Below are 27,651 nucleotides of genomic sequence, written 5' to 3'. Positions count from 1 at the left end.
TGCTGAGGTTCTGCATCTCGTGCTTTTTAATAGTGATTATTTTTCTGGCATAAAGAAATTACTTTCTGAAGTCTGTTGAAAGGATTTCAGTGTAAAAGGTGGCCATTACCAGCCACCAGCTTTTCTTTTTTCTTAATTGAAGTTACAGCAGGGCTGAGTTCTCTTTCAGTCCCTACTTTGTTGATTTAAGGAGAAAATTGTCATAACTGATATATGCTAGAAATAATAGAAGGAGCCTGCAATTTTCTGGTTTGCATATTATGGTTACTATGAAGTCATCATCTGCAGGATAGCTTCTCTAGTTTACCTTTCTTTAAAAACAGCACTTAAGGAATGAACACATTTGTAGTAGACTATATGCGAAATGAGTCTTGGGCTTTTTGCATTGTTAACTTTTTAAAAAACCTACCTCTTCTGGCAGTAACTTTAAGATAATAGTGTCGTTTTTCCAATTTAATTTACAATATTTTATAAAACATTGTGTTTCTCTAGTCTAATACAGTAATAAGTGGGTCACAAGTTTGAAATTTAGTAATTTGTTTATGAGTTCGTAGTTATGCCTTGTGTACACGTTTTATAGTATTCTGAAGTATTTAATATAGTTTAAAAACACATGAGGGCCAGGTTCATGCCTGTAATCCCAGCACTTTGGGAGGCCAAGGTGGGCGGATCACAAGGTCAGGAGATCGAGACCATCCTGGCTAACACAGTGAAACCTCATCTCCACTAAAAAATACAAAAAATTAGCCGGGCATGGTGGCAGGCGCCTCTAGTCCCAGCTACTCGGGAGACTGAGGCAGGAGAATGGCATGAACCCAGGAGGCGGAGGTTGCAGTGAGCCAGATCACGCCACTGCACTCCAGCCTGGGTGACAGAGCAAGACTCTGTCTCAAAAAAAAAAAAAGCAAAAAACCACACATGAGAGATTTCACATATGTAATAAGATAAAATATAGCTTTGTTTAGGAAGTTTTACTTTTTGTTTAAAGTTTTTTTTTTCTTTTCAGTACATCATAATGTTCAGTGAAGTTTTCTTTTGGTTGTTTTCATGCAAAAAAACATGCCTGAAAACCCTTTTAAAGAAGCAGTGGAAGGATTTTGTTTTTCATCATTTAATGATTTATTATACCTAGATAGCCATTTTCTTTCTTTGTGAAAATGTCAGTAAACATGAACATTTTCATGTACTTCAGACTTTAAAAAGAGGATTTCAGTCACTTATGAATGAGCCTTTTTACTGCCAGCTCTGTGTGTGTGTGTGTGTGTGTGTGTGTGTGTGTGTGTAAAATACAGATTTATTATCCCTCATCTGAAATGCCTGAGACCTGAAGTGTTTAGTGTTTCAGATTTCAGTTACGTTTGGGTTTTGGAATGTTTGCGTTATACTTACAGATTGAGCATCCGTAATCTGAAATTTGAAATGTTCTGTTGAGCATTTCCTTGGAAGCCTTATGTCAGTGCTCAAAAGGTTTCAGATTTTTGATTTCAGATTTTTGGATTAAGGATATTCAACCTTTACGGATATTTTGTCACCTTTTATGTGTTTGTCTTTAATGCTTCACTGTATGTGTTACTGAGTAGCCAAAGTATGTATTTTGGAATTGATTGTTGATATACCTTTGGAGTCAGAATCTTTGGCACCTATTCATAGATTCAGAAAAGTAGATAATTTATTTCTCTAATGTTTAGTCTATAAACTTGAACTCTTTTCCTGGATGTTAAAGTTCCTTTGAAACTTAATTCATGGTTTTGTATAATAATTCAAAGTTCTTTGTGTAAGTGTTAATTGAGATTTTTGCTTTCGAGAATGACAGTATTCAGATATTTATAAACCTGGGAGCAGAGACTTTTGGCTGAAAATAAAAATGGCATGAACTTTAAACTTGGTGATGTATTAGCTTTGTAGTTTGCTCCCTGAGTAACATTTTTATATTTGCATGTCTGTTTTAACAACCTATGTTTATTTGACACAAAGCACAGAAAGAAAACCTGCAGATATTTTCTAAAAATATATTTTGAATTTTGAAAAATAAAAGTTTTTAGCTTAATCTCACCTTGTATAAATTTTTTTACCCTAGAATGTACTTGATATGGCAATAGTGATTTCCACCCCTGCCCCACAAACTCTTCTAGAGTCCACCATCAGTCAAATAGGAGAATTCATTTTGGCTATTTAATATCAGAAGGATGCCTTTGTTTTATCTAATGCCCGTTGAAAAGTGTCCTCATAACATGTTGTTTAAACAGACTGGGACTTTTTTTTTTTTTTTTTTTTTGAGATGGAGTCTTGTTCTGTCGCCCAGGCTAGAGTACAGTGGCGCAATCTCGGCTCGCTGCAACGCCTGTCTGCCCGGTTCAAACGATTCTCCTGCCTCAGCCACCTAAGTAGCTGGAATTACAGGCGTGCGCCACCAGCCTAGCCAATTTTTGTATTTTTAGTAGAGACACAGTTTTACCATGTTGGCCAGGCTGGTCTCAAACTCCTGAACTCAAGTGATCCACCCACCTTGGCCTCCCAAAGTGCTGTGATTACAGGCGTGAGCCCCACGCCCGGCCAGATTGGGACATTTCTGAAGGAATCTCTGGTTTATGGGATAAAGAGACCTGCTCCTATTGTTTTATTTCAGTGTGTTTGTCTAAGCAAGCACCTGTATGAATTTACCCTGTGTTAGTATCGCTGCTACCATTCATTTCAAGCATGTGTTACTTAAGATGGCCTTCGTTAGCTGGGCACGGTGGCTCACGCCTGTAATCCCAGCACTGTGGGACACCAAGGTCAGGAGATCACAAGGTCAGGAGGTCAACCCCTTCTAGCCTCACAAGCCCATTCTGTTCTATCGTCATTTCATAACCTCTTCCTTGTAGGTTACAAGTCGCTAGCCCGACTCTTAGAACCTCTCATTTCCTTTCCATTGTGGAAATCTATCCTTAAGGAAATCACTTCTCAGTGTTCCATCTGCTATTCTACTACTCCTCAGCGATTGTTCAGGCCCCCTTCCTTCCTTACACATCAAACTCGGGGATTTGTCCCTGCCCAGGATTGGCAAATTGACTTTACTCATATGCCTCGAGTCAGGAAACTAAAGTACCTCTTGGTCTGGATAGACACTTTCACTGGATGGGTAGAGGCCTTTCCCAGAGGCCCTGAGAAGGCCACCGCGGTCTTTTCTTCCCTTTTGTCTGGCATAATTCCTCGGTTTGACCTTTCAACCTCTATACAGTCTGATAATGGACCGGCCTTTATTAGTCAAATCACCCAAGAAGTTTCTCAGGCTCTTGGTATTCAATGTAGCCTTCATACCCCTTACCGTCCTCAATCTTCAGGAAAGGTAGAATGGACTAATGGTCTTTTAAAAACACTCCTCACCAAGCTCAGCCTCCAACTTAAAAAGGAGGACCCTGTCAAGGATAGAGCCCAAAAACTTGCCAACCAAGCAAGTCATTACACTGAACCCCCTTGGGCACTCTCTAATTGGATGTCCTGGGTCCTCCCAAATCTTAGTCCTTTAATATCTGTTTTTCTCCTTGTCTTATTCGGACCTTGTGTCTTACGTTTAGTTTCTCAATTCATCCGAAACTGTATCCAGGCCATCACCAACCATTCTATAGGACAAATGCTCCTTCTAACAACCCCATAGTATCACCCCTTACCACAAAATCTTCCTTCAGTTGAATCTCTCCCACTGTAGGTTCCCACGCCACTCCTAATCCTGCTCGAAGCAGCCCTGAGAAACAGCGCCCATTATCTCTCCATACCACCCCCAAAATTTTTTGCCGCTCCAAAACTTCACTATTTTGTTTTGCTTTTCTTATTAATATAAGAAGACAGGACTATCAAGCCTCTGAGCCCAAGCTAAGCCATCATATCCCCTGTGACGGGCACATCCAGATGGCCTGAAGCAACTGAAGATCCACAAAAGAAGTGAAAGTAGCCTTAACTGATGACATTCCACCATTGTGATTTGTTTCTGCCCCACCCTAACTGATCAACGTAGTTTGTAATCTCCCCTACCCCTAAGATCCACCTCCTGCCCGCAGAACATTGCTCCTAACTCCATGGCCTATCCCAAAACCTATAAGAACTAATGATAATCCCACTACCCTTTGCTGACTCTTTGGACTCAGCCCTCCTGCACCCAGGTGAAATAAACAGCCATGTTGCTGTCTCTCTCTCTCTCTCACACACACACACACACACAAAATAAGGTGAGGAGATCAAGACCATCCTAGCTAACATGGTGAAACCCCTTCTCTACTAAAAATAAAAGTTAGTTGAGTGTGGCAGTGCCTGTGGTCCCAGCTGCTTGGGAGGCTAGGCGGGAGGCTGAGGAGAATTGCATGAACCCAGGAGGTGGGAGGCTGCAGTGAGCTTCAAGAGATCATGCCACACTCCAGTCTGGAGAAACGACAGAGCAAGACTCCATCTCAAAAAAAAAAAAAAAAAAGAAAAAGACGGCCTTTCTTGCTAGTCACTAGACAAAACTGAGAAAATTTAGTCACTTTCTTCTGCTTATGTTGCTTAGTTATTTATACCTGTTTATAGGTGACATGATGAAAGTATTGTGTTTGGGCTCAACATCCCCTGGCTTCCCAAATTACGGTCCAATGTCATTTTACTTTTTTAAAAAACTTTTTTTTTCCTACACTGGGAAGTACCTTTCCAGAATACAGAATACTGTTTCTTAAGATTATCTGTGATGTAGCTCCAGATCTGTAATTTGAGTTTCAAATATAAAGATGAACGAACTGTTTCTCCAAAAGAAGATAATGAGGATTAGTCCTTCCTTATATTCAAACTTTTATGCTAATTTTAGTAAATGTGTAAATTATAAAATGGAGAAATGTATAGACTTCTTTCTCATTGAATTATATGTTCCTGGTCTTGTAATGGCACACACATATCAAGTAAAATGAGTAAGAAAGTAGAATTTTAGAAATAATTTATGACAACTTTTACATAAAAACTGCTAAATACATTTTGTTGTCAGACATTTTAATCCATGTATCTTGAGTATTAAACTCTTTTTGAGTCTCTGTCATAATAGTTAAGATCCCAGAAAATAGAAATATATATTTTTAGGATGGAATCTTTTCACTGTCACTTAACAGTTTGACCTCAGGCAAGTTTGTAATTGCTTTGCCTGCTTGTCTAAGTGATACACTTAATAGAGCAATCTCATAGTGGGGGTATTGAGGATTAAATGAGCCTGTATCTGACAGCTACTGAGCACTCAGTAAATGTTAGCTGTAATTCTATGGAGAACTGAATCAGTTGTGTTTTAAACTAATTCTAAAAATTTGAATTTTGTAATTCTTAATATTATAGTACTGACTTTCCTTCCAGCCTTGGGAACAATTGTAAAATACTCCTTTGTATCTGTGTAAGGATTATGGTCAATAAATATAAGGAAATCACGTTGTAAAACTGAATGTCATAGCCTGAAGGAATCAGGTGACCAAAGCCAGTGATTTTCAAATGCCATTTAGATCTGACTGTAGTATAATCTTCCGAATATATGCAGTATATAATTTTTAATGGCACCCCATATCTCACTCTTCAAGATTATTGTCCAGTGCCTCTGAGGTAAGAGGTCAGGAATCTGTTTTTAAATGATACGGTTTTTGTAAATGGTCTATACCATTTTTTTCAAGAGGGTGTTACTTAAGATGGCCTCTATTGCTGGCCTTACTTTACAGGCACATCTTAAGCAGCTCATTTATATCATCCTGTACACTGCCAAAGTAGAAAGTTTGTTCGCTTTCTAATTTGAAGGTAGACTGTGCCACTCTCTTACTTAGAACATCAGTAGTGTTCCCATTGTCTAAGAGGTTCAAGTCTAAGCTCTTTAGCTAAGTGTGCAAGGTCCTCTGTTTCCTCAGACTTCCCCCTTTTCTAGTTCCTTAACTGTATTGACCTATGCCTCTTAATGTGTTTTATTTATATTCCCCTGCTACATTGAGCACTCCTTCAGGGCAGGTATTTTATCTTACTCATTTGCATTCCTGTTTCCTGGTGTAGAGGAGATAATGATTATTTACTGAAGGGAATTGCTTTTTGGGTTTGTTTATGACAGGATCTCACTCTGTTACCTAATCTGTAGTGTGGTGCAAATGTGGCTCACTGCAGCCTCAGCCTCCCGTTACTGGGACTACAGGTGCATGCTGCCACGCCCAGCTAATGTTTAAATTTTTTGCAGAGATAGGATCTTGTTATATTGCCAAGGCTGGTTTCAAACTCCTGTCCTCAAGCAATGCCCCCCACCTCAGCCTCCCAAAGTATTGGGATTTCAGGTGTAAGCACCATACCTGGCAGGAATTGCTTTTTCAGGAGATGCTTTTCTCCTGGGTTACTTGAAGTGATTATAGGCCAGTTTTACTGTATTAAAATGTTTATAGAAACAAAGATTTTCATGCCCTTAGTGATCACCTATATTGGGGGGGGAAAAATGATCTGAATTTTTTCTCATCCCTGGAGCACATGGTAAGTATATAGTAAATGAAAAGGAGTGCCTACCAGGCCAGGAATGAAAAGATCCTGGGTCAACTCTAAGCACCCTATACGTTTTTAGAAAATATATTAATAAAACTTTGAAGGGAAAAAGGTGAGTTCCACATGGAACATGTGTCTTACCCAATACGTATTATTGCCTGAATGCATGACTCAGAGTAAATGAAGTTTGTGACTAATTAACTAGTTTCTAATTTGTGTTTCTAAAATGGATATATATATATATAAAAAAATTTTTTTTCTTCCTCCCATAGCTTTCCCATGGTTTGGCATGGACATTGGGGGAACTCTAGTAAAGCTCTCATACTTTGAACCTATTGATATCACAGCAGAGGAAGAACAAGAAGAAGTTGAGAGTTTAAAAAGTATTCGGAAATATTTGACTTCTAATGTAGCATATGGATCCACCGGCATTCGGGATGTACACCTTGAACTGAAGGATTTAACACTTTTTGGCCGAAGAGGGAACTTGCACTTTATCAGGTTTCCAACCCAGGACCTGCCTACTTTTATCCAAATGGGAAGAGATAAAAACTTCTCAACATTGCAGACGGTGCTATGTGCTACAGGAGGTGGTGCTTACAAGTTTGAAAAAGATTTTCGCACAGTAGGTATCTTTTACTCAAAACTGAAAATTGATACGTGTTCGTTTTTAAATATGAGAGTAGGTTTCCATCTAGCATGTTCTTTAATTCTCCCTGCACATGCAGTGGGAAATACGTATCCGTGATTGCCTTTCACTTAGGGCGTTTTAAACACTTATTTGGGGTAACTAAAAATTGCCCAGATTTAGCCATGTTGTTGCACATAATATTTAGTAAAACTTGTTTAGGGCTGTACTACAAAGCTATAATAAAAAGGGAATTTGGGGACTTTAATGAATTTGGCAGTGTACAAAGCCAGATATAAATGAAACTTGAATTATTTTCACTATTGTCCTACATTTACATGGTTTTTGGAATATTGCTTATTCAAATAATATTAATCTTCCAGGGCCGTCTCCTTCCCAAACCCTAAGTTTGGAAACCAGTGTCTTTTGGTTAGTATAATAGACACCTGAATGAAAATCTGTTACCCTTTTTTTCCTGTTTTTACACTGTCAATCCTGCCATGTTCCTGTGTCAGATGGGGTGATTTGAATGGATATAGCAGGAGAACTATGAGTATTGGTTTGAGTTATGTGCTGTTAGCAGTTTGCCATCTTCTAGTCTTTTCCATTAGAATGACAGTTCAAAGAGTGGTTTGCCAGGCTTCTAGTCTTTTCTATTAGAATAAAGAGTGGCTCTATTTAGGAATACCACTGAAATTTGTTTTTCTTGAAAATGTAAATGTGAATAATTTAATTTCTCAAAATCGTAAGAAAATACTGTTAATGGAATATAAAGGCTGATGTGGAAGGATCACTTGAGGCTAGGAGTTTGAGACCAGCCTGGGCAACATAGCGGGACCCTGTCTCTACAAAAAATAAAAAAATTAGCTTGGACCGGGCACGGTGGCTCATGCCTGTAATCCCAGCACTTTGGGAGGGCGAGGAGGGCGGATCATGAGGTCAGGAGATGGAGGCCATCCTGGCTAACACGGTGAAACCCCGTCTCTACTAAAAATACAAAAAATTAGCCAGGTGTGGTGGTGCACACCTGTAGTCCCAGCTACTCAGGAGGCTGAGGCAGGAGAATGGCATCAACTCGGGAGGCAGAGCTTGCAGTGAACTAAGATCATGCCACTGCACTCCAGCCTGGGCGACAGAGCGAGACTCCATCTAAAAAAAAAAAAAAAATTAGCTTGGCATAGTGGCCTGTGCTTGTAGTCCCAGCCACTCAAGAGGCTGAAGTGGGAGGATTGCTTGAGCTCTTGAGATTGAGGCTGCAGTGAGCTGTGATTGAGCCATTGCACTCCAGCCTGGGTGACAATGAGACCCTGTCTCAAAAGGAATATAAATAACTTAAATGGCTCATAGAAGCGAGACCCTTATAATTTGAGGTAACGATCTATAGTACTGTATGAAAAGAGGTGCCTTGGGAACACAGAGGAGTAACAACAGCTAGAGAGTTGAAGAGGTTCCCAGAGGAACTGATATCTAAGCTGCAATGTTTTATAACAAATGTCTTATAATACACTTTTTACTAACCTGAAATGATGAATTTAATAATTTCAAACTAGTACTCAAACTATAATATAAAGACAGGAGATTAAGGTATCAGTGATTAATCAGAAATTAACCTATCAGTGGGTAGATTAACAAACAGTATGATCATTCCAGAGGACATCATGAAGTAATTATATGCTTGTACCTATGCATAGATTGATCATGAATACCAAAGCTACACGTGCCAGATTGATATGGTATGTTCTGTTGGAAAATCAGATACCATAAATGGCATTGCTGTTGTTGACATGACCCTCCAACATGCTAAACAAACACTTGGTAAAATTCCAAACAGTAAGAAGTACAATATTCCCTTGCTTTATATGGTGGTTCATTTCCTAGCAAATATAGTATATATTTAAAACTATGTGGGTTGGGTGCAGTGGCTCACGCCTGTAATCCCAGCACTTTGGGAAACCAAGGTGGGCAGATCACCTGAGATCAGGAGCTGGAGACCAGCCTGGTCAATATGGTGAAACCTCATTTCTACTAAAAATGCAAAAATTAGCCAGGCATGGTGGCAGGCACCTGTAATCCCAGCTACTCGAGAGGCTGAGGTGGAGAATCGCTTGGACCCGCGAGGTGGAGGTTGCAGTGAGCCGAGATCATGCCACTGTACTCCAGCCTGAGTGACTGAGCTAGACTCCATCTGAAAAATAAATATGAAGGGGTGGCCTGCCCCTCCACACCTGTGGGTGTTTCTCGTTAGGTGGAACGAGAGACTTGAGAAAAGAAATAAGACACAGAGACAAAGTATAGAGAAAAGCGGGGGCCCAGGGGACCGGCGCTCAGCTTACAGAGGACCCACGCCGGCACCGGTCTCTGAGTTCCCTTAGTATTTATAGATAATTATCTTTACCATCTTAAAGATAAGGGAGTGGCAGGACAATAGGATCGTTTTTAGGGAGGAAATCAGCAGTAAGACATAAGAACAAGGATCTCTGTAACATGAATAAGTTTAAAGGAAAATCCTGTGCCTAGAGATAAACCTTTTAGCAGCATTGTTTCATCCTATCACATGGGGATAAACCTTGGACAATACCTAGCTTTTCTAGGAACAAAGACACACCGTGCACGCCCAAAATCCATTAAACCTTGAGTTACCACAGCACATGTCTCTTGCAAGGACAAGGTTGGGGGTAGGGTCACAGATTAACAGCATCTCAAATACAGAACAAAATGGAGTCTCTTATGTCTACTTCTTTCTATATAGACACAGTAACAGGCTGATCTCTTTCTTTTCCCCACATAAATAAATAAATAAATAAATAAATAAATAAATAAATAAATCCATCCATGGGACAAATACTTTTGTATTTATATACACTGACAGGTAAAATAACTTTGTTCTTCTCTAGCCTTAGATAATTATAAATAATTTTCCTACTGCCACTATAAAAACGACTGGCAGAACACTCAAAGATAATGCATAGATGGGATAATTCTTTGGTTTTCAGAAATGTCCCACCTATTAAAGATGTCTAACATCACAAGTCCCTGCCCACTAAATGTCAGTTTGGTTCTTCCTTCCTCCCCATCATTTAGAAAGCTAGCAGTGAGGTGATACCACCCTCACTGAGGACCAGTGGACTAGGTGAAATCCCTAAAGAGATTTTGACATGAAACAAAATGAAAATGTGGGGTCATAGATTATTTTTAATTTTTGTAAAGTAATACAGGAAAATCATTTAGTTGAGTCGAGTGTTTTTGAACGTCATCCTTTTTTGTTTTGTTGTTGTTTTTTTAACAGATTGGAAACCTCCACCTGCACAAACTGGATGAACTTGACTGCCTTGTAAAGGGCTTGCTGTATATAGACTCTGTCAGTTTCAATGGACAAGCCGAGTGCTATTATTTTGCTAATGCCTCAGAACCTGAGCGATGCCAAAAGATGCCTTTTAACCTGGATGATCCCTATCCACTGCTTGTAGTGAACATTGGCTCAGGAGTCAGTATTTTAGCAGTCCATTCCAAAGACAACTATAAACGAGTGACTGGGACAAGGTAGTGACCTTTTTGGTTGTATTGCTGCGTTCACATTGTTTTATACACAGAAGTTATGAAATCAGTATAATAATGCCATTTTCACCAGTAAAAGAGCATGTTTTTGCACAACAGCAAACATGTATTTTTGTGTGTGTGTGTGTGAAAGAGGGTGCCATGTTTCCCGGGCTGGTCTCGAACTTCTGAGCTCAAGCAATCTGCCTGTCTCAGCCTCCCAAAGTGCTGGGATTACAGGCATGAGCCACCGCTCCCAGCCAACAGATAATGTATTTTTATAGGATATGTATGTCAAGACTCAAACTGAAATTATTAAATGTTTATTAGTTAGCATCAGTTGGGATCGAAATTTCCATAATAGTAAAAGTGAATTTTTATCTAGAATGAGTCTGGTAATGTTTTTTTCTAGAATTTAACGGAAGAGCATTTACTTGGAGGCAACAGTGTTCTATTGATTTTAAAACTTTACTATGTTTATATTTGGTTCTTTTTTCCAAAGCATTTTTCTTCTTTACCTATTTTTTCACTTTTTAATAGATATTAATATATGTAAACCTCTAGCTTGCAACGTGCTGAATAGATGAGCATTTAAACTGCAGTATTGGGGAACATTGTAATTTATTCTTATAGGATGAATTAATGTGATTTCTTTTTGTGATAACATTAATGTTCCCAAATAGCCCACATACTTTTCTGTGATATCTGAAATACGAATGAGAAATAAGATTTAAAACTCATGATTCTTTTATGTATTTTATCAACTTTTACAGAGAGGTGAAGATTCCTGTTTAAGGAAGAAAGATTTTGGGATACTTTAGATTGATTTGTGGAAAAACTCATTTTAATTTTAAAGTAGTAATTCTGTTTAAATTATACTTATATTTAATTAGTACTTTATTTTTATAGTGGTTAAAAGTTCACCTCTGTTGTAATTCTCTATGCCAAAGAATCATACACTACTATTACCTTCTTTGGTTAACTCTAAAAGAAGTTCAGTCTGTTAACTAAATCCAACAGTGATTCAGGGGTAGAACTTGCTGGAAATTTAGGTGAGACTAGGGAGCAAAGGTTTAGAGTTTAGGAATTAGATATGATTTCGTTCTGTGAGCATATCCAAAAGAATAATAGAAGCAAATAAATTTCTGTAATTGACGTGTTGGCCAGCTGGACATAAATTTACTCATTGTATTTATGTGTAGGTCATGTTAAATGTTAATGTATCACATTGAATTGATTTCATCCATGTCAGACCAAGTAAATACGCCTTTCCCAAAATCATTTCTTGGAAACCATTTAAAATTACAAAGCTGGGCATGGTAGTTCATGCCTGTAATTCTCACAGTTTGGGAGACCATAGTGGAGGATTGCTTGAGACCAGGAGTTCAAGACCAGCCTGGGAAACATAGTGAGACCCCCATCTCTGCAAAAATATATACATATATATTAGTCCAGTGTGGTAGTGTGCATCTGTAGTCTAGCTGCTGCGGAGGCTGGAACAGGAAGATTGCTTGAGCCCAGGAGTTCAAGGATGCAGTAAGCTATGATCATGGTCACTGCACTGTAGCCTGAGGGGACAGAGTGAGACCCTGTCTCAAAAGAAAAATTACAGATTTTCTCTTTGTAATTAATATGGTACTGATTTTTAACATTTATTCCTTTTTAATGCACACACAAAAATTTATTTTTGGTAACTACAGAGTGTAAGGTATTAGCTGAAGACTTTGGGAGATATTTAAGAGGTCTTTCCTCTTATTTCCACCAAGTGATTTTTTTTTTCCTTTGGTTTATTCTTTGATCTAACAAGTTTGGTTTTACTAAACAATTTTTGTTGCCTTCATTATGTTATTTCAGCACTTAGCGTTAGTCATGGGTTTTTTCTGTGTGTTTATTGAATACATGAATGATCCACCCTTTTACTTTAGAGAAAGAATACAATGTATAAATGCAACTTAGCAAGTTTCTTTATTTTCTTTAGCCTTGGAGGGGGTACCTTTCTGGGTTTATGCAGTTTATTGACTGGCTGTGAAAGTTTTGAAGAGGCTCTTGAAATGGCATCCAAAGGTGATAGCACACAAGCTGACAAGCTCGTCCGTGATATTTATGGAGGAGATTACGAAAGATTTGGTTTGCCAGGTTGGGCTGTAGCATCTAGGTAAGTTTAACATTTGTGTTATTTAAGTTACGGAACTTAAGTAATTCAAGTTGCTTACGTTTTTGGAAAGCAGTATAACAGAAAGTTGTAAGGGTGCTTTCTCTTACCCATTTTAGGTTCCAAGTTTTGAACATAGATGTCATTTAAAAATTAAGTATACATTAAGAAGTCTACCCTGAGTGCACCTTGTAGGAAACTTTTTTAATTTTTGAGTGTCCTTCCAGTGTTTCTCGATGCACATACCAATACATATTCTTACTTTTCTCCCCATATACAAAAGGTAATTTACCATTATATGGCATAGTATATATACTCTAAAGTATCCATATAGCCTAGAAATCTTTACATGTTGTTGTCCTTATGTTATACATGTGTAGGATAAATTCCCAAAAGTTGGATTGCAAATGCATTTTTGAGATACTGTTAACTATGCAAAGGAGCGGTACTGTTTTTCACTCTCACTAGCAGTAAATGAAAGTGCCTGTTTCACCAGTAGAGTGCTGACTTTTGCATTTCTCCATCTGGTGGAGAAATGGTATCTTAATGTTATTTTATTTCATTTTATTTTATTTTATTTTAGGCAGAGTTTCACTCTTGTCACCCAGGCTGGAGTGCAATGGCACCATCTTGGCACACTGCAACCTCTGCCTCCCAGGTTCAAGTGATTCTCCTGCCTCAGCCTCCCGAAGTAGCTGGGATTACAGGCGCCCGCCCCCACGCCCAGCTAATTTTTTTGTATTTTTAGTTGAGACGGGGTTTCACCATGTTGGCCAGGCTGGTCTTGAACTCCTGACCTCAGGTGATCCACCCGCCTCGGCCTTCCAAAGTGCTGGGATTACAGGCCTGAGCCACTGTGCCTGGCCCTTAATGTACTTTTAATTTACATTTCTCCTACCAACACTGGGGTTAAGAGCCTTGCATATTTTATTTTCTGTGAGTTGTTGTTCATGTTCTACTTTTCTGCTCGATTGTTATACAGTTGAATTTATCAGTCTTTTCTTTTATGGCTTCTGGATATTGATTCATAGTAAGTAAGTCTTCTACATTCCAAATACATAAAGGAATAAACCCTTGTTTTCTTCTAATATGTTAATGGTGGTATTTTTATACTTAAATCTTTGATTTACTTACAGTTTATCTTAGGGTATTTTGTAAGTTACAGATCATGCTTTCATATTTCAGGGTTTTTTTTTTTTTTTTTTTCCAGAAGGCCCTAGTGTCTAATAATCCATCTTTATTTCACTGATTTGAGATGGCTTTTTTACATATGCTGGCTTTTCATTCTGTTGATGTACCAGCATTATACTTTCAGCTTTATAGAGGCATAAAAAGTATGTTTTAATCTCTAGAAGGGCTAGTTTCACTTCTTTGCTTGATATTCTGTATGAACTTGGCAAGCATTTTCTCTGTTACAAAAAGTTTTTTTGGAATCTCAGTAAGTTTATATATTAACTTGGACAGATGATATCTTTATAGTAAGTCTTGCTGTTGAAGAACTTAGCTTATCTGTTTAAGGCTACTTTTGTGCCTTTAACACATTTAAAAAGGCCTCTCCAAATATGTCCATACATAGCTTTTTAAATTGATTCCTAAATATTTTAAATTTACTGTTCTGTTATTTATCAGTCTTGTCTCTCATTATGCTTCCTAACCGTTGTTGCTTGTGCGCCCCAAATTCTTTGTCAGGGAATCCAGTGTCCTTTGATAGTGGACTTTGTCTCACTCTTCAATAATATATCTTGCCTCTCCCTCACATAGACGCTTCACTCTGACCAAATATCTTGTGATTTCATAGATGTTTTCATTTCTCATTTCTGTGTGCCTTTAACCTTTAGTTGCCTCTGCCTAAGATTTTCCTTCTCTTTTTCTCTGGCTTTTTCTGGTCCCTTTGCTTTGAAAAGCCCTGCCTCATACCTTCTTAACTTTTTTCTCTTACCACTTAATAAAAGATACTTTTTTCTTTGTATTTCCGAGGTTAGCCTTTGTTTGTTGTTTTTCCTGTTACTGTTAGCGCTTCTCTTGCTGTCTTTTGTATCTAGGCCTGCATTGTCCATTATGGTAGCCTCTAGTCACATCAGGCACTTGGCATTTGAGTGCCACATGTTGAAATGACGATATTTGGATATATTGGCTTAAATGAAATGTACAATTAAAATTAATTTCACGTTTATTTTTACCTTTTTAATGTGGCTAATAGAACATATATGAAATTATATATTACTCGTATTTTATTTCTATTGGACAGTGCTGCACTAGACTAATTCTCTGTTTGAGGGACTATCTGTGTCTCCAGCACAAAGCTTGGTATGTCATAAATGTTTCTTGTGACTGAATGAAAAAGAATTTGAAGTTAAAGCTGAGATACTTTTGGAAACATTTTGTAATTTTGACTTTGTTAATTTGTTTTGAATCAGGTTTAAAAATGAAGATATTTTGGTAATCTTTGCTTTCTTACAATAACTATGCTTTTTTTTGAGATGTCATTTTAACCTTAATTCTTTGAAAGGTATTACTTTACTCTTGCATAGATTTCTTTGTTAGGTTGTTTTGATCTTATCCCTGTGTGTTTCTACTTTTTGGTCCTAATTTTATAAAAAATATCCAAGTTATAGATATATCTGTTAATATGTAAAATGTTGCTTGTTTTCAGCAGATTTGACTTTATTTTTCATTTTTCTGCAGTTTTGGGAATATGATTTATAAGGAGAAGCGAGAATCTGTTAGTAAAGAAGATCTGGCAAGAGCTACTTTAGTTACTATCACCAATAACATTGGTTCTGTGGCACGAATGTGTGCTGTTAATGAGGTAAAAAAAAAAAAAAAAAACTGCAAAACTCAAATTATCAAAAATGTGAATTGGAGTCCTATATACACCTAGCAGGGCTTCTTCACTTTCCCTAAGGAGGCCTCTGGGATTGAGATGTAGCCCATTAAACACCAAGACTCATTAGGTATATATGTTATGTACCCAATTGCTATATTACCTTTAAAGAAAGTAGCAGATAATTCAAATTGAAATAGGAGAAATTTATTCAGAATTTTTTTTCAGAAAAACACAATCTAAATCCCTTGAGGATGTAAAAGAAAATTCTAAGCATAAGATATTTTGAGGTAACTATTTTGTGAAAGCATTTTTTTTTTAGTCTTACTGTTGCATTTGGAAGGCAGCTATGCTCACCACTATACCACCAGTGCTTAATGTTGCATTTGATTAGTGAAATTCTTGGAAGTTTTCTTACTGCCCTCGGCTTCTTTACAGTGCTGCCTTGTTGCATATGGATCAAGCAGCATTGTACAGGGCTATGAAGGCATTGAGACCTGTTCTTCATGATATTTGAGTGGTGTTTATTGTTCCAAAAAAAATGTGAAAAGCATATACTGTTAGATTGACCATATAGTTGGGATTCTTTGTTTGGAAGAGAATATATATATTTAATTCTAGCTTCCTTATATAATAATAGATATATTTGCCCATTTAATTTTTATAAATATCAAATACTTTAAATGGATTGGGAAATATGCTTTTTGAAGGAACCCTTCATTTGTTCATTCATTCATTCATTTATTCATTGAGTAAATATTTATTGATTACCAGATGCCGGACATTGTTCTGGGTATTTGGAATATATTAACGAAGAAAACAAAGATCTGGCTTTGTGGAGCTTGCATTCATTCTAGTGACATATTAAGTAAATTGTTTAGTGTGTATTAGGTGATGAATGCTATTTTTTAAAAAAGAGACCATCAAACAGGATAAAGAGGATTGGGAATAGGGCAGAGAGTGGTAGAGGACAAATTGCCAAGTAATTGAGTGGTTAAAGGAAAGCTTTCTTGAAAATGTGATTCTTATTTTGAGATTTTTTTTTTTTTTTTTGAGATGGAGTCTGGCTCTGTCGCCCAGGCTGGAGTACAGTGGCCGGATCTCAGCTCACTGCAAGCTCCACCTCCCGGGTTTACGCCATTCTCCTGCCTCAGCCTCCCGAGTAGCTGGGACTACAGGCGCCTGCGACCTCGCCCGGCTAAGTTTTTGTATTTTTAGTAGAGACGAGGTTTCACTGTGTTAGCCAGGATGGTCTCGATCTCCTGACCTCGTGATCCGCCCGTCTCGGCCTCCCAAAGTGCTGGGATTACAGGCTTGAGCCACCGCGCCCGGCCTGAACGCTATTTTTTAAAAAAGAGACCATCAAACAGGATAAAGAGGATTGGGAATAGGGCAGAGAGTGGTAGAGGACAAATTGCCAAGTAATTGAGTGGTTAAAGGAAAGCTTTCTTGAAAATGTGATTCTTAGGCAGAGATTTGAAGGAGGTGAGGGGGAAACTGTACACGTAGACATTTTGGGGAGAAAGCTTCCAGCAGAGAGAACAACTATGCAAATCCTCTGAATTATTCTATATTTAAATCCAGAACTTGATCTCATCAGTTTTTTAATAACTTAAGAAACTTAAGTGTTAGTTGGTTGATGGAGTTACTAGTAGGCCATGTTGGGAGCTGACAACAATTTGAAACCTTTATTCTTAGCCCTTTATGTCTAAATTTCCACTGACCAATTGAGTTAACAATGATTTAGGCCATGGTTTATAGTATCCCAACTTATGTACAAAGATTTCTACTCAAAAGTCAGTATATTGTGAGAGTCGAAATAAGTTTTCTGGTGATTCAAACACCAGTTCCCCTAAGATTTCCTAATAGAGATATCTAAGAAACCAAATTAGTGTGGAATCTTTGCAGAGAGAGAATGATTTGATTAATCAGGCAGGGGATGGAGAAAGAATGCTAGAATCCTAGAGGAATGCACGTGCCAGTGCCCCAGTCAGTATTACTCTCCAATTCTATAGAATCCACAGTTGCATGTCATTGTTCAACATGTATTGCAATATATGGGCCAAGTTTGCTACTTATTCTAAATGCATTTTATAGTACTTACCATGTTTTGATTTTTTTTAAAATCACATCAATAATGTGCAATATATGGGCCAAATTTGCTACTTATCATAAATGCATTTCATAGTACTTACCATGTTTTGATTTTTTTTTTTTTAAATCACATCAATAATATGTCTCCAAATGACTTTGTAAGGGGGCTATTTATTGTCCATTTTCAAAAACAAGTCTTACCTGAAATCATCTGCTAGGAGTCTTTCTAGAACCTTTTTTTAAAAGTAGACTTTATTTTTTAGATCAGTGTTAGTTTCACGTAAAATTAGGTGGAAAGCTCAGTGAGTTCCCATATACCACCTTCCATATATATACACACAGCCCTCCATCCTCAACATCCCACAGTAGAGTGATCATGTGTTACAGTCAATCACCCTGTGCACACATCATCATCACCCAAAGTCCATAGTTTAGGGTTCTCTCTTGGTATTATACGTTTTGTGGATTTTGGATGATGTGTGCAGAACTAATTTTTAAATACTCAGGATTATAGAGCTATATGCCAGGAATGTAGTAGGTATTATACTGATAAAGGGTAGTTGTTGTTTACATCTTTAAATAAATATTTTGAAACCTTTTATATTGTAAAATGTGTTAATTATTTTTACAAGTTTTTTCTTTGTTCTTTTGTTTTAGAAAATAAACAGAGTTGTCTTTGTTGGAAACTTTTTACGTGTCAATACCCTCTCAATGAAACTTCTGGCGTATGCACTGGATTATTGGTCAAAAGGTCAACTAAAAGCATTGTTTCTAGAACATGAGGTATGGTAGGAAAATGTTTTTTGTGAATTTTAATAGCATGTTTTTTAAGAGACAGGGTCTTGCTCTGTCACTTAGGCTTGAGTTCAGTGGCACGATGATGGCTTACTGCAGCCTCTTCCTCCTAGGCTCAGCAATCCTCCCACCTCAGCCTCCCAAGTAGCTGGGACCACAGGCATGCACCAGTATGCCCAGCTAATTTATTTTTATTAATATTTTTTGTAGAGACAGAATCTGTCTTTGTTGCCCAGGCTGGTCTGGAACTCCTGGCCTCAAGCAATCCTTTGGAGGTGTGAGCCACCGTGCCCAGCCTTAGGTAGAATATTGGTTCCTTCACTTCAGTTTCAGTTGTGGGGAAGAGAATTATAATAACCTGCTAAGCACCCCCAAATTTTTTAGTATTCATTTACTACATGCAGTTAAATTCTGATCTGAGCAATTATCAGTCCACATAATGTTTTGGATTAACTTAACTTGGATCATTTTGTGATCAAAGTCAAATGGCTGTATCATTACAAATTAGTAACACAGATTCAAATTATTCTGCTCTTAAAAGCTTCCCTGTCTCATTGTCACTGCTCACACAATACAAATCAGAATGGTGTGCCCTTGTGCAGTTCCACATGGCGTGCCGTGTGAGTGTCAGGCACAGCCAGAGGAAGTTAGTTTGTTTATTAAGTAAAGGGGAGAGGGTGCAGAATTGCTATTACAGTCCTGGAAGCTTTAGTGTCTAAAGGCCACACTTTTAGAATACATATTTCAGTGTGAGCCTATAGTCCCAGCTAAAGAGGCTGAGATGGGAGGACCACTTGAGCCCAGGAATTCAAGGCCAGCCTGTGCAAAATAGTGAGACCATGTCTCTAAAAATAATAATAATAAATAAAAATACATATTTCAAAGCTGTGTAGATATCAAGAATACAGATTCAGAAGATTTTTTATAATAGCTAACAACGCAGAAATTGGTAGGTTTCCAAATATTGTTAAACAGATAGATTGTGCATCGTTGTGTGTTCTCAAGTGGTTAGTATTATATGCTAATTTAAAAGCTGCACTACATAACAGTTATTTTTAAATTATACAGGGATACTTTGGAGCAGTTGGTGCACTTCTTGGGCTGCCAAATTTCAGCTAAAGCATCAGGTCTCTCTCTCTGCTAATAAATGTCGTCCAAGAGGAACTAAAACCAGAGGCATTATTACTGCATTGTTTGTCACTGGGAACCAAAGGATAGAAGAGTAGCATAAGCTGCTGAATGTTGCCATATTAAAGGAGAGAACTTGGTAACGTGAAGTATTTCTCATTGAAATGCTTTCCCTTTTGTATATAGCCAGTGTTAAATCCTTAAATGCAATACAGCCTCTGATTATTGAGCTTCCTCTTAAAAAGATTTTTAAATTTTATGTAGCCAACATTGCAGTACTGTATGCTCAAACACAAATCTTAAAGTCTCGGAAATGTTTAGCTTATGAAAATAATCGACTCTGAATATTTGTTACAAGTCTGTTTTATGTTTTGATTACTAGTGAGCAGAAAATAACATACCCTGTATCCAAAATTATTGAAATGGCAATCAAAGATGATCATTTTTATGTGATTTTAGAAATGTTAAGGCAATACTACTAATTATTGTAGGTTTTTTTTTTTTTAACATATCACCCAAAGCATGTATGTGATCTTTCCCCATAAGTATCTTTTCTCAAATGCCATAATTAACTGAAATACTATTATTAAATTTTCATGAGAATTCTGAAATGAATCCTGGGAAATGCACATTTGGTGATGTTGCACTTTCTGTATTTTACAGGAATTAGTCAGTACATGTTGAAATGTTTAACATTTTAAGATTGGAAGCTTAATTACCGGGAGTCGGTCTAATGAAGTCCTGGGACTATTGTAATGGAATATGATTTGAGTTCACTGTGCTCTTTTTTGTTTGTTTGTTTTGATCATATGTACATTAGGAGCTTTTATTTTAAAACAACCACAGTAACATTAATAATAGAAAAATCATATGGAAATATTCACAATCTAGTCACTGAAAAATGGGAAAACCTCTACCATGCCTTATTATCACCCTTCGCCGTTTGAGGAGCCAGAAATAGAGGTGCAGTTAGAGAAAGGTCACCTTTTCCAACAAAACTCCATAGCCATGTGGATTTTTATCCAAAGGCTCAACCACCAGAGGGAATGGTGAGAACTGATAACTAAAATACTGTTACTGGCAAGGGTTTGAAATGTGTAAGAACCTAGGAGGGAAAGGAAGATTGAGCAACATAGGAAAAGGGGAAGAGAGGCTGTCACCAAGGTCCAATCTCCATTTATAAAAATAGTGCAAAACCAGGAGTTGATTATAGAAGCGCCCATGATCCATGGCAGGAATAAATCCCTTCACCTCCTCTAACTCTATGAAAACTCTAGAGTTGGAGCAAGTCTTCCATTTGCTTCTTATCCCCTTAAAATAATGCCTTCCACTCCCCCAGAGCCCCCATCAAAGGAACCCCCGCAAGAGGCCACCATGCTCTGATCTCACTCTTTCCTATTCCCCTTGCCTGAATCTGGAGTGGGGTTGAGCCCTCTGCCCTCATCCTTAAGATTTAGGAAGTTCTTTCCCCAGCTGTCTAACTTGGAAAGGTAGATGAGTCTGAATTTTGAAGTTCCGAATGCAAATTCCACTCAGCAGACGCAGTGTTACTTATGTACATAGGAATAGTGGGATGAGTTTTAATAGATTCTATCCAAAAGGGTTTTTTTCCTCTTACTTCCTCTATGTGGGAAGATGTGTCTTGGGCAACTTTATCAGTATCAATGGAAAAATGATAGGCACTACAGTGAAATGGCAGGATGCCAGTATGAGATCTTTCAGGAATAATAAGAAATACAGTTTGTTTGTATAAAATAAACTAGCTCAAATAAGAAAGTTTTTCAAGGACACTGATAGTGTTCATTTGTAAGAGGTAGTTCTAGAACCACACTGTCCAGTACAGCAGCTACTACCCATATGTAGCTGTTGAGCATTTGAAATGTGGTTAGTCTGAATTGAAATGTGCTCTTAAGTGTAAAATATACACTGGTTTTTGAAGACTAGGGACAATAAAAGGTTAAATATCTCCTAATTTTTTGTATTGATTACATGTTGAAATGTTAACATTGGAAATGTTGGGTTAAAGAAAAATATACAATTAAAATGAATCTTAGCTGGGCGTGGTGGCTCACACCTGTAATCCCAGCACTTTGAGAGGCCAAGATGGGTGGGTCACCTGAGGTCAGACCAGCCCAGCCAGCATGGCAAAACCCTGTTTCTACTAAAAATACAAAAATTAGCCAGGTGTGGTGGTATACACCTGTAGTCCCAGCTACTCGGAAGGCTGAGGCAGAAGAATCGCTTGAACCCAGGAGGCGGAGGCTGCAGTGAGCTGAGATTGTGCCACTGCACTCCAGCCTGGGCAACAGAGTGAGATTCTTATCTCAAAAAAAAAAAAAAAAAGAATCGTCTGTTTCCAGTTTTTTTAATGTGCTTACTAGAAAAGATAAAATCACACATGGTTCACGTTTTATTTCTACTAAGACAGCACCGTTAAGAACATAGAGCTTTGAGGCATTGTGGTATTAGAACCAAATCTATTTACCACAGTAAGCTTACAGGGAGTTACTTGAGATCTTAATAAAAAATTATAATCTTTGTCAGCCTTCATTATGATTTTGTGTTCTTATTATTCCAGTAATTCTAGACTACATATGGGAAAAGCTAAGAGCCACAGTGGTGAGATGGTTGCTCACTTTACGTGCACTTTAGCAGGTAATTTCAGTTTGAAAGGACAAAATATATGAATCATAGTTCCACATTAACCAAAGTACAGTGATGAAATAACTTAGACTCTGACCATTCTATTTTTCCTTCAAGATTGCCCTAAATCTATAGATGCTAATACAGTATTTGCCACAGGTATAAAACTTGTAGTTACTATCATTCAATTAAGATTCTTACCTGTACAGATACACAAATCAGAAACTTTTAAAATAAATTGAACTAATGGAATTTTGGCTCAAATATTTAGTCACTACAATGGAATCATTAAAGCAAAGAATACGAAGTCATTGTAGGGTTTTAAAATGGCTACTGACTGACATGAATTCAAAGTTTCAGTCTAAATTCTAAAAACTTACCTTTACATGCTTTTCCTCCTAAATAACCACTCTTATAATTCATACATTCATGTCTTTAGGTGAAGAAAACTGAATTTTAAACACTTGAGGCGGGTGCAGTGGCTCATGCCTATAATCAAATGTAAGAACTTGAGTGTAAAATTCGAAAGCTACATGGGGAAATGTCTTTATCATGCATCTCTGAGTCTACTGAAAACTCTGTTAAGTAAAACTGTGGTTTGTATAAAAAAAAAAAAAAAAAAAAACCGTAGTGATACTTACCTTGTGTAACAATTTTTTAAGCTCTTTAAACAAAGTACATCTAGATTCACTGGTAATGTATAGAAGTCAGTTTTATCCCCAAGTATCTCTGCTTCCTAAACCATTGATTAGCAAGAGACTCAAACAACTTCACTAAACTATTGGACCTCCAGTGTTAACTTGCCAACATAAAAATCTGAAAAACTTTGTAATCACTGTCAAAAATACAAAAGAGAGAATAAATTCCCAGGTAAAAGGATTTACAAATTTTGGAGCTATTATGCTTTTGTTTTACTAAACATTGATCCTTGTAGTAATTCTGCAGTATTGCCTCAGACTCCCATAAAGTTTCAAAACAGCTCATCTATTAGATTCCTGTAACATTTATTTGGGATAAACGTGGTTTTGTTGCTGTTATTCATAATAGAATAAAATATTTAGCTTTGATGGTTCAGATGTAATAAAAAGAAATAACTAAGTTTGGGTCTGAGATAAAGGTGGTAAGGCAAGAACGCAGAGATGCTGTAATGATGCGGGAGTTTTAGAGCATTACTGAGGACCTGAAAACTTGCTGCCAAGGACACTTTGAAGGTTCTGTTGACTGGAAGAAATGGCTCTGGAATCCCACTCCTAACTCTTTTCTTGAATATTTGAAAAGAATTAGATAAGGGCCATGGGGACCCAGGTCACCCCACCTCTTCTATTCAGTTTGGCTACAACATTGGAGTCATCAGTGCTCCTGAGACAATCATACAGGACTTTCTCAATTACACTTTGAAAGAGAGGTTAGAAGACTCTCCCTCTGAGGTGTTGCTCGTGCCCCCCTGGCCCTTGTCTGTGGCCATCTTCGCCAATGGTGATATGATTGACTCCTTTCTGTTGCACTCTTTGTCAACCACTTTGGCAGGTGCAATTCAATGCTTATCATCAGTTTGTTGGCTATCAGTGGTTGCCTTACGGGATTCTGCAACAAAGCTGAGTTGGTTGAAATGCTGATCCTGGGCCACTTGGTTACTGGCTTGTAATGTGGACTCTGCACAGGTTTTGTGCCCATGTACATTGGAGAGATCTCACCTACTGCCTTTTGGGGTACCTTTAGTGCTCTCACCCAGCTGGGCATCATTGTTGGTATTCTGGAGATCCAGATCTTTGGTCTGGAGTTCATCTTGGGGTCTGAAGAGCTATGCCCAGTGATACTGGGCTTTACCATCCTTCCAGCTGTCCTATAAAGTGTAGCCCTTCAATTTTGCCCTGAAAGTCATAAGTGTTTGCTCATTAACAGAAAGCAAGAGTACTAATGAGATCCTTCGGCAATTGTAGGGGACTCAGGATGTGTCCCAGGACATCCAGGAGATAAGAGTGCTAGGATGGTACAAGAAAAGCAACACACTGGCGCTCTTTAGAATACCCAGCTACCAACAACCCACTGTCTTTTCCATCATGTTCAGCTCTCTCAGTAGCTCTCTGGAATCAATGTTGTCTTCTGTTTCTCAATGAGAATCTTCAAGGATTTGCAGGTGTTGAGAAGCCAATCTAGAGATTAGTGCAGGAGTGGTTAGTATCTTCTTGACTGTAGTCTCTGTTTCTGGTTGAAAGGGCAGGAAGGACTTTACATATGATAGGTCTTGGAGGGATGGCGTTTTGTTCTGTCCTCATGATTGTTTATTATTAAAGGATGAGTATGGTGGGATGAACTTTGTAGTGGGGCTGTCTTGGTCTTTGTGGCCTTCTCTGGAGTTGGACCAGGCCCCATTCTCTGGTATACTGTGGCCACACTCTTCAGTTTGCAATAGCAATGGCTGGTTGCTCCAACTGGACCTCCAATTTTCTAGTTGGATTGCTCTTCCTGAACAATTATTATCTAGTTTAAGTGTGTTGTTGCTTTAGGGTCATGGCATGCTTATGTATGTCTATTACCATCTGACCATGGTACTATGCCAAGTTCTCTTAGGAGACCTGAATCTTTCCAGTAGATCACATTTGAGATAGTATGAGTCCACTGGGCACAGTTCCCAACAGTCCAAACATACATACTTCACTGAAGCAGATCTAATGATTCCATTGACTTCATTTCTAAAATCGGACTTTGAGGGGCCAATTTCTAAGGATTAAAAAGAAACTTTAATGCGTTGTAGACCTCTGTACCCAGAAAATCTTTGTAACTTTTGGGCTTAATTTTCCTTCTTAAAAAATCTGGTAACTTTTTCAAATGCAAGGAGCACTGTCAGTTTGCTGTGAGGCTAGGCAAAGAACACAAGATATAGAATCTCCCATCACCACCACCCTGCCCCTGCGAGAAGATTGCCTTTTAATTAGAGACTTTTAAAACTAGTGCTTTTTAAGTTCTACGCTCATTTTTTCCAAAGACTAAGTCTATTAGTAAACTTGCCATGTAATTTGACATGGCAGTTCCTTGCTCAACTACCCTAAATAAGTTGGAAATTAGGTGGTATCTTAGTTTGGGTAAAGTCAGTGCTATTGCCTGTAATACACTTGGTAATTGAAAGCCCTTCAAGTGGTTCAGATTATTTGCCAAATATTAGACTCTAAAAACTTCTGAGATTTTTTTTTTTTTTATACTTTGAGTGTACATGTGATTGCTATAATGTAAATACCAGTTCCTGAAAGATTGTTTCTGTAAGCAGAATGATGTAGCACAAAGTGAAAAGGTTTTCCTCTTATTCCAGCAGTATTCTTGCCTTCGAAGAGTAGTCCATTACATATTGCCTTGATTTTTAAGGTTGTGTTTTTGGGTGAAAAGCTTAACTGGATAGTAATTTCCATATGTTCTTTATAACCACTCTGTATATTATAAGCAAAATTTTTTCATATTTCATTGTATCTTTTTCTGTTGAGCACTTTATGCATTTTAGTCTATTGCATTTGAGAATGTAGTTTAGAAATTGTTTCACTTTTTAAAGCCATGTGAAAACTGATAGAGGATAATGAAAATGAGTGTACATTATTTTGAATTTAACTGTTTTGTGGTGTGTGTAAACAAAACATTAGAAATATATTGTCTTTTTGTAATAATACTCTGACCTCACTTAAAGTGATCTGCCATGAAGTATCAATGATCAAGTTTATGTTTATTCTGATACCTAAGGAATTCAGCCAACTTTGTTTCAATCATCAGATAATCTCAGAAAATAATGTTTTACTTATATTACTGCCTCTTGTCAATATTTAAGAGAATAATTGTCTTCTGGTTTCTACTGAGCCTAGTAATAATCACTGAAGACCTAAAAAAGTGAGTAATTCTTTCCTTCTGTTAAGAGTATTTGGATAGCCCCTTCACGATAATGGTGGTGTGAAAATGAATCATCCCAGCTTTTCTGACATATCTAAATTTTGAATAATTAATTTCCACTTCCAAACAGTCCAAATGTTTTCTTAAAGCAGTCACTACTATTTGCATTAGTCCTGTATATCCAGTGAATGTGAGGTCATAATTTGGTATTGTATTAGAAGTAGTGTTGGTCACTGCTCTTGCCTCTTTGAACATTATTTGGTTTGTTATGATGGAAAATGAGTCAGTTTTCAGGGTCCTGAGAAAGTTGCTTCATTCATGGCCGTGTTTGGGATAACTAAATTAATTTTTTTTCAGGTATTTGGTATCATGTTTTGGAGTTAATATTTAGTGCTTATATAATTTTAAGTTATTACATAATTTTTATTGTTATATGTTTTATAGGTACTAGGTATTGGATTCTCACCAAACCAGTAGAATGGCGTTCTCTCTTAATATGTCATTGCCTGTAATGGCCAGGTAGATATACCTTAAAGTAATATGAAAGGTTTTATATGTAAATTAAAATGTTTGTACTTTTAAATCTGTAAAGGTGATCTGGAATTTTTACTATGTTAACTTCAGAATTATATGGGCATTATGACTTTTTCATTGTACAAAAAAAAATTATTCATAAATGTTGGAATACAGATGTTCCTTGACTTATGATAGGGTTATGTTCCAGTAGACCCATTGTAAATTGAAAATACTGTTAGTTGAAAATACATTTAATACGCCTAACCTACTGAATATCCCAGCTTAGCCTAGCCTACCTTAAATGTGTTCAGAACACTTAATGTTGGCCTGTAGCTGGGCAAAATCATCTAATACAAAACCTATTTTATAATGAAAGATTTAATATCTCAAATAAGAGTATTATACCACATATCGTTAGCCCAGGATAATATCAAAAGATGAAATTTGAAGTACAGTTTTTACTGAATATGTATTGCTTTTGCCCCATTATAAAGTTGAAAAACCATAAGTCAAACCATTGTTAAGTCGGACTGTTTGTGTTACATATATTTGGGATTTTTTAGTGACCCTTTTTAAAAAGCTGTTTCTTATTTCTGATCATTGTGAGTGGGGATAGATATGGGAAGAACCACGTCTCTACTAAAAATAAAAAAATACCCCGGCTTGTTGGCACACACCTGTAGTCCCAGCTACTCGGGAGGCTGAGGCAGGAGAATCACTTGAATCGGGAGGCAGAGGGCAGATCATGCCACTGTACTCCAGCCTGGGCAACAGAGTAAGACTCTGTCTCAAACATGAATGAATGAATGAATGAATGAATGAATGAATGAATGAACGAACGAACGAACTATTAGCTGATACTGGATTTCAGGTACCACAGTTCCTGCTGAAAGATATGTTTGGGGTAAATCAATTTTTTTCCTTGTAGAATTTCAGTGTTTTTGCTGCAACTGCCACTAATTTTGCGTTTAAAAGAAC

The 27,651-nt window shown here is 37.5% G+C and overlaps 1 protein-coding gene and 1 long non-coding RNA gene across 4 annotated transcripts in view; both read left to right on the top strand.

Moving 5' to 3' along the window:
- The window catches only part of PANK3 (pantothenate kinase 3), a 55,927-nt gene that overhangs the window by 5,485 nt on the left and 22,791 nt on the right, over window positions 1–27,651 (top strand). Inside the window, exons 2-7 of one of the 3 annotated variants that reach the window (XR_001903943.3) lie at window positions 6,762–7,114; window positions 10,404–10,657; window positions 12,630–12,806; window positions 15,489–15,612; window positions 18,379–18,504; window positions 19,585–19,783. Coding sequence is in view for 1 of the 3 variants with exons in the window: in XM_009209538.4 (XP_009207802.1) it covers window positions 6,762–7,114; window positions 10,404–10,657; window positions 12,630–12,806; window positions 15,489–15,612; window positions 18,379–18,504; window positions 19,585–19,635 (1,085 nt within the window). In the remaining 2 variants the exon portion in view is untranslated. Of the gene's footprint in view, window positions 1–6,761; window positions 7,115–10,403; window positions 10,658–12,629; window positions 12,807–15,488; window positions 15,613–18,378; window positions 18,505–19,584; window positions 21,617–27,651 lie in introns of those variants that run through there. The other 2 variants (XM_009209538.4, XR_002522863.2) reach the window with 2 other exon arrangements.
- Window positions 15,620–15,917, top strand: LOC110743573. The gene is made up of 2 exons (XR_002522864.2): window positions 15,620–15,757; window positions 15,856–15,917. It is a non-coding gene; the product is annotated as an uncharacterized LOC110743573 (long non-coding RNA).

The sequence above is a fragment of the Papio anubis genome, chromosome 5 (genome assembly GCF_008728515.1).
Source record: "Papio anubis isolate 15944 chromosome 5, Panubis1.0, whole genome shotgun sequence".
NCBI classification, from domain to species: domain Eukaryota; kingdom Metazoa; phylum Chordata; class Mammalia; order Primates; family Cercopithecidae; genus Papio; species Papio anubis.
Note: the sequence above shows the minus strand (reverse complement) of the source record. Positions and strands in the feature narration are given on the sequence as shown.